This window comes from Gossypium raimondii, chromosome 10 (genome assembly GCF_025698545.1).
Source record: "Gossypium raimondii isolate GPD5lz chromosome 10, ASM2569854v1, whole genome shotgun sequence".
In the NCBI taxonomy this organism is placed as follows: Eukaryota; Viridiplantae; Streptophyta; class Magnoliopsida; order Malvales; family Malvaceae; genus Gossypium; species Gossypium raimondii.
Genome location: NC_068574.1, coordinates 43,328,648 through 43,339,070, shown reverse-complemented (window position 1 = coordinate 43,339,070; position 10,423 = coordinate 43,328,648). Strand labels below are relative to the sequence as shown.

Sequence of the window (10,423 nt, the reverse complement as noted above, 5' to 3'; positions counted from 1 at the left end):
GATAGCAGAAAAATTGAATCAATAGTATAGCCAAGTTGATTACAACAAATCACAGAAGGAGAAAGGTATAGATTTGGGGTTTTCTTCTTGGTGATAAAAAAAAAAAGAAGTTTTTTCTCTCTCTTAAAATTAGGGTTAAATCTAATTTTTTTATTAACAGCATTAAACCTCATTTATATTAAAATATTAAGAATTAAAATGATAATTTTTATTTTACTTAAATTATGTGAAAATCAAAATTTTAAAATAATTCTACGTCAAATTTCTATTACAGTATTCGATAAGATATCTCAAATAAAAATTTTAATAGTTAAATGATTATTTGTGTAGTTTTCAAAAAAAATTGATGTTTTGAGCCTTTTCAAAGTACTGACAATTGGAAGGATTTTGATTTCTTTAACTGTCATATAGTTTAAATAGTTTTGGAATCTTATTTTTTAGAATAAATTTTAATTTAGTGTAATTACACACGAAACTTGAATTTTGGATCATATGTATATATGAAACTTTAATTTTGATTCAATTGTACAAATTTAAAGAAATGAATACATACATTTATTTTCGTATAAGATTAATATAATTATTTGTGTATGCTAATTCAATAATGTTGTTAGTGATTTGTGAAAATTGAATCAAAACAAAATTTTGAGTATAAAATCACATAAAATCAAAGTTCATGTATGATTTTGATATTTTATTTATTTAATAAGACATAATGTTAAATTTAGGCCTTAATGTTTACATCTTTTGTCAACCTTATCTTTTTTGAGATAAATTTGACCCTCAATCTTTTGAAAAAGAGTCGAAATGATTATTTTTAACAAAATACTGACTAAAATGTTAAATTTTTAAATGTGGTAGTATGCATGACAATCCCCATATACTTCGTGCTATTTTTTAATTTGTATCAATTTTTTAATTTTGATTTTAATAAATTTAAAATATTTGTTAATGTGGCATATAAGATAAATATTATCATATTAACATGAAGTGCACATTAATTACCACATAGTTTGTCACACCAACAATGTTTTAGTAAGTTTTTTGCTAAAAAAGAAGCGATTTGACTATTTTTTTAAAAGTAATTGTCAAATTTAGCTCAAAAAAGAAAGGAGTAAGGGCCAAATTGACAAAAAAAATGTACACACTGAAAGTTAAATTTTTACTATACCTTTTTTTATTTCTCTATCTCCTTAAATTAATTTTGATTTTGAGTTAGCTGAATTTAACTTTATCTGCACATTTTAGAGTTAGAGTTTATATTTTCGACGTCTATAAAAAGTTATAATAATATTCTGATTATTTCTACATCTTAAAATATATAATTTTAAGCACTAATAAAATAATGTCACATCGTCAAATTTTAAAAACATACAAATATTATTATACACACATTCATATATATATATAATTAATTAGTTATTAATGAAATTTAAATTAAGTTAGAAAACATATCTTACATGGAGGGAGTGAAAATGGATAATGTGATAGTGCTTAAAAATCATGATTTAATATAAATTAATCTTTAAACCTATTATTTATTCCAATCTACAATTGAACACGTTTTTAAAGTCTAACATTCTTTTATCCATATCCAACCAAAAAAAATCATTTTGATCTTCTCATAAGTAACTTTTGGTAATTTACTTGTTTGAAAACAAAAGGAAATCCTTTTAAGTTATAACCGCAAGCCTTAAATAATAACATTTTTAAATTTACTACACAATTCTCATTCGTTTTTACCTCTCTTTTTATGCATCTTTTCCTTTATTACACTTTTACAGTTTCAATGGAAAATGAGAAGAGAAAAGATGATAAAGAAGTAAGATTAAATTTTAACATCCTTTTTCTCTGAACTATTATAGTCCTTATACCCAGACTACCCTTGATCTTTTATTGGTTGGTAACAGGTAAATGTTGCAGAATTTAAAGTCTCAATGAATTGCAATGCATGTGAAAGAACCGTCGCCAAAGTCATTGCCAAATTGAAAGGTATCCTTTTTCTTTTTTCTCAATTTTCCATTCATTATTACATGATAATTTTGGCTTCAACCTTTTTCACAGGTGTGGAGAAATTTACTACGGATATGAACAAAAACAAAGTTGTAGTTACGGGTAAGATTGATCCGCAAAAGGTTTTGGAAAAATTAAGAAAGAAAACTGGTAACAAAGTAGAAATTGTGGGTAAAGTTGAAGAAAAGGAGAACGAGAAAGCTAATGACATTTCTATACAATATTCAAATTCGTCACTATTAGAAAACGAAGCATTTATGATGTTTAGTGACGAAAATCCAAATGCATGTTCAATCATGTAAACAAAATGTATACCCTATTTACGTATCAATTTGTATTTTAGACATAGTTAAGTTCGATGTGAACAAAGATATTAATGTAAACATCAAGTTTTTGGTTTATTTATTTTTCTTGTTTTTAATTTTATTATTGAATTTGTTTTAAAAAAAACCCAAAGTTACCAACATAGAATTGGGTTAGTTTGTAAAGGTTTTAAAGTACAGTCACTACACCAAAACAGGCTTTTAGCGGCGCTTTATGGAAAACGCCGCTGAAAATAAGCATTAGCGGCGTTTTTCGGAAAGCGCCGCAAAAAATCTAAGCCCAACGACGCCATTTTCTGAGCTTTCGGGGATTTAGCAGCGTTTTTAGGAAAGCGCCGCTAATTGCCAGGGCTTTAGCGGCGATTTTGATAAAGCGCCGCAAAAAAACCTAAGCCCAAAGACCCCGTTTTCTGGGCTTTCGGGGATTTAGTGGCGTTTTTTAGAAAGCGCCGCTAATGTTCAGGGCTTTAGCGGCGTTTTTGGGGAAGCGCCGCAAAGAAACATAAACCCAACGACTTCGTTTTTTGAGTTTTTGGGGATTTAGTGGCGTTTCTTAAGAAAGCGCCGCTAATGCTGAGGGATTTAGAGATGTTTTTGAGAAAGCGCCGCAAAATAAACTAAGCTCAACGACGCCGTTTTCTGAGCTTTCACTGATTTAGTGGCATTTTTAGGAAGAGACGCTAATGCTCAGGGCTTTAGCGGCGTTTTTGAGAAAGCGCCGCAAAAAGACATAAGCCCAACGACGCCGTTTTCTGAGTTTTCGGGGATTTAACGACGTTTTTTAGGAAAGCGCCACTAATGCTCAGGTGTTTAGCGGCGTTTTTGAGAAAGCGCCGCAAAAAGACATAAGCCTAACGGCGCCGTTTTCTGAGCTTTCGGGGATTTAACAGCGTTTTTTAGGAAAGCGCCGCTAATGCTCAGGTCTTTAGCGGCGTTTTTGGTAAAGCGCCGCAAAAAAACATAGGGTTTTTGGTTTAGGGTCTATGATTTATTTAAGATTTAAGGCCAGTTTAGGAGTTACGTTTTTAAGGTATATGAAGTATGAGTTTAGGGATTATGGATTAGGGATTATGGTTTAAGGGTTGAGATTTAAGATTTAAGGGTTAGAGGGTTAAGGGTTTAAGGGTTAGATGTTTGGGGTTAAGAGTTAGTGATTTAGGGTTTAGGGATTCAGGGGTCGAGTTAGGATTTTGGGTGTTTAGATTAATTTTTTAATTTATATTTTAAATATGTTCTTATATAATTGTAAAAGAGATAATAATAAATTTGTTTAGGGTTTTTGGTTTAGGGTATATGATTTATTTAAGACTTAAGGCCGGTTTAGGAGTTCATATTTTAAGGTTTAAGGAGTATGGGTTTAGGGATTATGGATTAGGGATTATGGTTTAAGGGTTGAGATTTAAGGTTTAGGGGTTAGGGGTTTAGGGGTTAGACGTTAGGGGTTTAAGGTTTAGAGATTTAAGGTTTAGGGATTCAGGGGTCGAGTTAAGGTTTTGAGTTTAGATTAATTATTTTTTTAATTTATATTTTAAATATGTTCTTATATAATTGTAAAAGAGATAATAATAAAACAAATATATTGAAATTATGAGTATAGTTTAAATTATTTAAGAGATATATAATAGATAGACTTTATATGTATTGAATGGTTAATTTAGGGTTTAAGGTTAAGGTTTACTTGAGATTTGTTAAATGATAAAATTTTATAAAATTTTATACAATTATTTTATAAAAATCAATTTATAAAAAACAAAAAAAATTTTAGCATAGCAAAATGGCGTCATTTTGTTCAAAATGAAATAATATTTTGCGGCGTTTCTATGAAAACGCCACAAAAGATAACCAATAGCGGTGTTTTTCTAGAAAAACACCGCAAAAATAAATCAATTTATAGAAACAAAATAGCAAAACGGCGTCATTTTGTTCAAAATGAAATAATATTTTGCGGCGTTTTACGCCGCAAAAGATAAGAAATAGCGGCGTTTTCTATAAAAACGCCGCAAAATATAAATAAAATTATAAAAAATAAAAAAATATTTGCATAGCAAAACAGCGTCATTTTGTTCAAAATGAAATAGCGGCGTTTTCCATAAAAACGCTGCAAAAAATAAATCAATTTAAAAAACAAAATAAAAAATTTTGTGCATAGCAAAACGACGTCATTTTGTTCAAAATGAAATAATATTTTGCGGCGATTTTGTAAAAAACGCCGCAAAAGATAAGCAATAGCGGCGTTTTCTATAAAAGCGCCGCAAAAAATAAATAAAATTATAAAAAATAGAAACAAAATATTTGCATAGCAAAACGGCGCCATTTTGTTCAAAATGAAATAGCGGCGTTTTTAAAAAAAAACGCTGCAAAAAGTAAATCAATTTATAAAAAAAAAAATTTAGCATAGCGGCGTTTTTTTTTAAAATGCCGCAAAAATAATTTGACTTTCCGCGTTTTGTTTAGGGTTTAATGGCGTTTTAGCTATAAACGCCACAAATGGGTTGTAGACGAAAACGTCGTCGTTTTCTCTCCAGCCATATCATTCCCACACTTAAACCCGAAATCCCAAATTTTCCCCATTTCCCCCAATTCTAGATTAATTCAGTAAATCCCTAACCCCAAACCCATTCAATTTGCGCCACATGAAAAATCGACCATCCCATTCGCCGTTGTGTTTGTTCGGGCCGACCACTTACTGCGCAAACATCAGAAGCTCGAGCATCTCCGTCACCGTCGGACTACTACGACCGTTGTCATCGGTTAGTTTCTAGTCGGGCATTTGTTTTTGGACTGTTTAAATATGAAATTTAATTTTGAAACTCATTTATATTTGCGGGTTTAAAAATGAATGTCGTTGGTACTGGCATGCTGATTGAATGTATTTGCCATATGCATACTGTTTGCTGCTTGCTGTAAATTTATTTTAGGGCAACTTTGAGCCTTTTTTAGTCCTTCTATATATTCATTAAAAAAGTAAGATATGTATTCGACATTTGCGCGAAATCTAGGTTTTCTAATTGAACTTTTTATACTTAATGTTTTAAAATTATATATTTTGTCCCTGCCAATTAAAGAAAAAGGAAATAAAATTATTTTTCTAAGTTGTAGATTATAAAGAATTCAATAATTAAAGATGTTTTGGTTGGTCATATTATAATAATATATAATGGTTAGAAAGGAACTGAAACAATAAAACTCTTGAAGAATAGTAGTTGCTACTGGTTTATACTTCAACTCAAATAAGACTTGCATAAGCCAAAGAAAGTAAATAAAAGTATACAAATTGCAATTCCATCTTCTGTTGTATTTAAATAACAAATATACCAAATAAAATATTTTAATATTTTAATTCCTGCCATTTGGTATTGGACTCTTTTAAGTCTTTAATAATAGAATTTTTGGCTTTGATATTTTGGTATATTATAAATATTTTAGAACAAATATAACAGTACAAAACACAACAAATGAAGAATGAAAATCGAAAAAGAAAAGTTGGCATAAACATGTTGGACTAAAAACCCACACATCGTAATTATTAAAAGCGAGACTCGAATTCAATTACTCAGAGATTTAAGACCTCTTATTTACTTCTTAGTATTTTTTTAAATAAAAAAGTGAGTAAAAGGTGTTTGGGATGATGTTTTAATTTCATAATCAAAGTTTTAAAGAAAACAGTCCTTTGTCTTCAGAAAAATTCTATCAAGATTCAAAACTTGCATACTTTTTCTTCGAATACAATGTATCTTACGATTGCACTAACACTTATTTTATATTAATGCTGAACAGTTTTTAAAATATAAATATAAATCCGCAATTGTAATAAAATAAAATAAAATAAGGATATCAATCTGTTTATACAACCCAAAGAAAAATGTACTAGTAATCGACTGCATGCAAGATGCAGAATTGTATCCTAAAAAAAAAGTTTAGAGCAATAATAGTATGAGGTTTACTATGTTCTAAAAACCCATGCTAAAAACCCATGCTAACTTTAGGATTTCAAATTGCAATTCCACTTAAATTTTCAATTTTCTTTCACCCAAATAAATTATATATACATACAATTCCACGATTATTATATCATACATAACTTTATAGAGAAATTAAATCTTATGAGTTCATATTTTACATAACTTATAAATTTTAATATATAACTGAATAACTTATTAATATTTATATACAGTTTTAATATATATATTAAAATTTATATATATTTTAATAACTTATATATAACTTTCATAACTTACATAATAACATAATAACTTACATAATACATAGCCTACATGACTTGCATAATAGACAACTTACATAACTTAAATAAATTACATAATACATAACTTTCATAACTTACATAATAACTTAAATAAATTACATAATACATTTTAATCACTTATATAAAACTTTCATAACTTACATAATACATAGCCTACATGACTTACATAATACACAACTTAATAACTTACATAATACATAACTTTCATAACTTACATTATACACAACTTATATAACTTACATAACTTACATAGCTTAATTATACTTATTCCTAAATCCTAAACCCGTGCGATTTATTGTCAAGATTAAACTTCAAGAATTAAGAAATGGACCGGTCTTAGATGAATTTGTCAAGGGTAAGCAACGGTTATCGAAATCGAGTACAAAGTTTTCTAAATTTTGCATTTCAATATGCAAGCCAAGAGAACATGATTCTTTGCCCGTGTAACAAATGTGTTAACACAAACTGGCATTATCGTGAAGTTGTATACGAGCATCTAATTGTTGATGGGTTTGTTCGAGGTTATAAACAATGGCTTTTTCGTGGAGAATACCCGCCTAGTACTTCTTCTTCAACGATGGAGGTATCTTATCCTGGTACTGCTTACCATCAGTCCGTTGGAGGGGATGACATGGAAGGTATGTTGCGGGATGCATTTAATATGCACAGTCATGGTTTTCAGTCGTTCCCAGCCGACTTTGTGGCATCTGATGATTGTAATGTTGGTGCAAATGCTTTTACTGAACCGGGAACAAGTGTACCTCATGAAGAGCCGAATGGAGAAGTGGCAAAGTTCTACGCGCTACTTAATGAGATGAACGAAGAACTATATGAGGGATCAAAATTCTCAAAAATGTCTTTTTGTATTCGTCTTTTCCAGTTAAAATGTTTGGGAGGGTGGACCGGGAACTCTTTGACAATACTGTTAGAGTTTTTGAGAGAGATGTTTCCATTTGCAAAAATCCCTCAATCATGCAAAGATATGAAGAAAATGATAAAAGATTTAGGTCTTGGGTACAACAAAATCCATAGTTGCCTGAATGACTGCATGTTGTATTGGGGCGATCGGAGAAACCAACAGTGCTGTCATGTATGCGGTCAATCACGTAGGATAAATAAAAACACAGAAGATAGGAACGGCGATGAAAATGATGCACAGCCAATAAAGAAGCCGGTCAATATTTTGCGATATTTTCCGCTGATACCAAGGCTTCAATGGCTTTTCATGTCGTCGAAGACAGCGGAGTCAATGACGTGGCACCATGATGGACGAACCGATGATGGATTATTAAGGCATCCAGCATATTCTTTAGCTTAGAAATCATTTGACAATAAATTTCCAAGCTTTGCAAGCGATCCTATGAGTGTGAGGCTTGGCCTAGCATCTGATGGATTTAATCCTTACAAGATCATGAGTACTGCGTATAGTACTTGGCCAGTAGTGCTTGTTCCTTACAATCTACCTCCGTGGATTTGCATGAAGCAATCTTCCCTTATCTTATCTATGATTATCCTTGGAGAGAAAGGGCCCGGGAATGATATCGACATTTATTTATAGCCACTTATTGAAGAGTTAAAACAATTATGGGCTGGTGTCGAGACATACGATGTGCTGAGAAAGGAGAACTTTAATTTACGTGCAACTTTGATGTGGACCATTAATGACTTCCCTGCTTATGCTAATTTATCCGGTTGGAGTACCAAGGGTCGTTATGCGTGTCCTTGTTGTGCTGCACAAACATGTTCGCAATGGTTATACAATGGGAAGAAGTTCTCTTACATGGGGCATCGTCGGTGGTTATTGAAAAATCATAGATTTAGATTTTAGAGTTCAGCATTTGACGGCACTGAAGAGTTTAGAGAAGCTCCTTCGTAGACAAGTGGATCTGAAATCTTGTTAATTTTGGAAGATATGAATTTCTATTATGGGAAGATGAACCAACCGTCAAACACGTAAAAAAATAGAAGATCAAATGATGAAGCTAATGATGACTCCGATGAAGAGGATGATCCTAATGAGGCGGACTAGTGGAAAAAAAGATTTATTTTTTTTGAGTTGCCTTATTAGGAGCACCACCTTTTACGACACAATCTTGATGTTATGCATATTGAGAAAAATGTCTGCGAGAACATTGTCGGTACAATTTTGAATGTAGACGGAAAATTAAAAGACAATCGTCAGAGTCGACTCGATTTAGTTCAGATGGGAATTCGACCTGATCTTCATCCGAATCCACTTCTGAATGGGAAATATCGGTTGCCGCCTTCTATTTTCTCAATGTCGAAGACGGAGAAAGAAGTTTTCTGCATGGTGTTGAAGGATATAAATGTTCCAGATGTGTATGCATCAAATATATCTCGATGTGTTAGTGTTAAAGATCGAAGACTATATTCGCTAAAATCACATAACTATCACATCTTGATGGAAGATTTACTACCAGTTGCTCTACGATGTTGTATTTCGAAGAAGGTGACGTCTTGTATAATTGAACTATCCAATATAATGAAAGCCATTTGTGGCAAAGTTTTGGATGTTCAAGAACTTTAGAAGGTACAGGATCGAGCCGCTTTGACTTTATGCAACATGGAGAAAATCTTCCCACCTTCCTTCTTCACTATTATGGTTCACTTGATAATCCATCTTCCGCATGAAGCAATTCTTGGCGGACCCATTTTCTATCGATGGATGTATCCCATAGAAAGGTGTTAATTATAATTTTTAAAATTTTTATTCATTCACCTATATGCTTTTAGTTACAACTTTTGATAATGTTGTATATCGTATTTAGGTTCCTATCCAAATTAAAGTCTTACTGCCACAACAAGCGTTATCCAGAAGGACCGATTGCTGAAGGCTACTTGGTAGAGGAATGTATGACCTTCTGTTCAAGATATTTGGAAGATGTTGAAACAAGGTTGAACAGACCAAATAAAAATGTTGGACTCACGGATCATAACTTTGCCGATAATTATTTGTTCCAAAGTTTTGGAGAACCAATCGGCAAAGTTGAAATTGCAGAATTAGATGATTTATCGTGGGTACAGGCACATCGATATGTTCTGTTTCACCACGAATCAATGGAACCTTTACGCAAGTAAGTTCTAGAAATTTGATAAATATTCATCAAATAAAAATTGTTTATATTCTAACAAACTGAACATATTTTTAACATAGTGAGTACAAACAAATATTGAGATCTCATTCGCGCTCCCGAAGAACACAACATTGAGATATCAATAAGTTGTTCACAGAATCTTTTCATGAATGGTTAAGCCAAATGATATGCAATTGGAGCTTTCACCGAAAAATAATAATGTTTACTCATAACATTTTTAATTACTCAGTTTACTTTCCATTCAATAGGTTTGGAGTGGGAAGAATGTCACTGACGAAGTTAAATGGCTTTCCTAAGGTCCAAATCGGGTGATTAAAAGATATAGTGCGTTCCTCATCAACGGATTCAGATTTCATACAAAATATCGCAAGAGATTGAGGAGAACGCAAAATTGTGGAATAGTTGTTAATTCCTCAATTACAAGTTATGCTAGTGCTAGGGACAATAATCTTGTCGAGGGAAATGTGGAATATTTCGGACTTCTTACTGATATAATTGAGTTGGATTACTACGGCAAATGGAAAGTTGTCTTATTTTGAGGTGATTGGGCTGATGTTAATACTGCTCGTGGAATCAAGCAAGATCAATTTGGTTTCACAATGGTGAACTTCACTCGATTGATTCACATAGGACAACAATTGATTGATGAGCCGTATGTATTTTCTTCTCAAGTCAAACAAGTTTTTTACTCAAAAGATCCAGCTGAT

The 10,423-nt window shown here is 31.7% G+C and overlaps 1 protein-coding gene across 1 annotated transcript; it reads left to right on the top strand.

The window, feature by feature from the left end:
* The first annotated feature begins 1,789 nt into the window (after window positions 1-1,789).
* LOC105774901 (heavy metal-associated isoprenylated plant protein 19) lies at window positions 1,790-2,315 on the top strand. The gene is made up of 3 exons (XM_012597470.2): window positions 1,790-1,822; window positions 1,911-1,992; window positions 2,065-2,315. The coding sequence occupies exons 1-3, from the start codon at window positions 1,790-1,792 to the stop codon at window positions 2,313-2,315; spliced, it is 366 nt and encodes a 121-aa protein (XP_012452924.2).
* The last annotated feature ends 8,108 nt before the right edge of the window (window positions 2,316-10,423 follow it).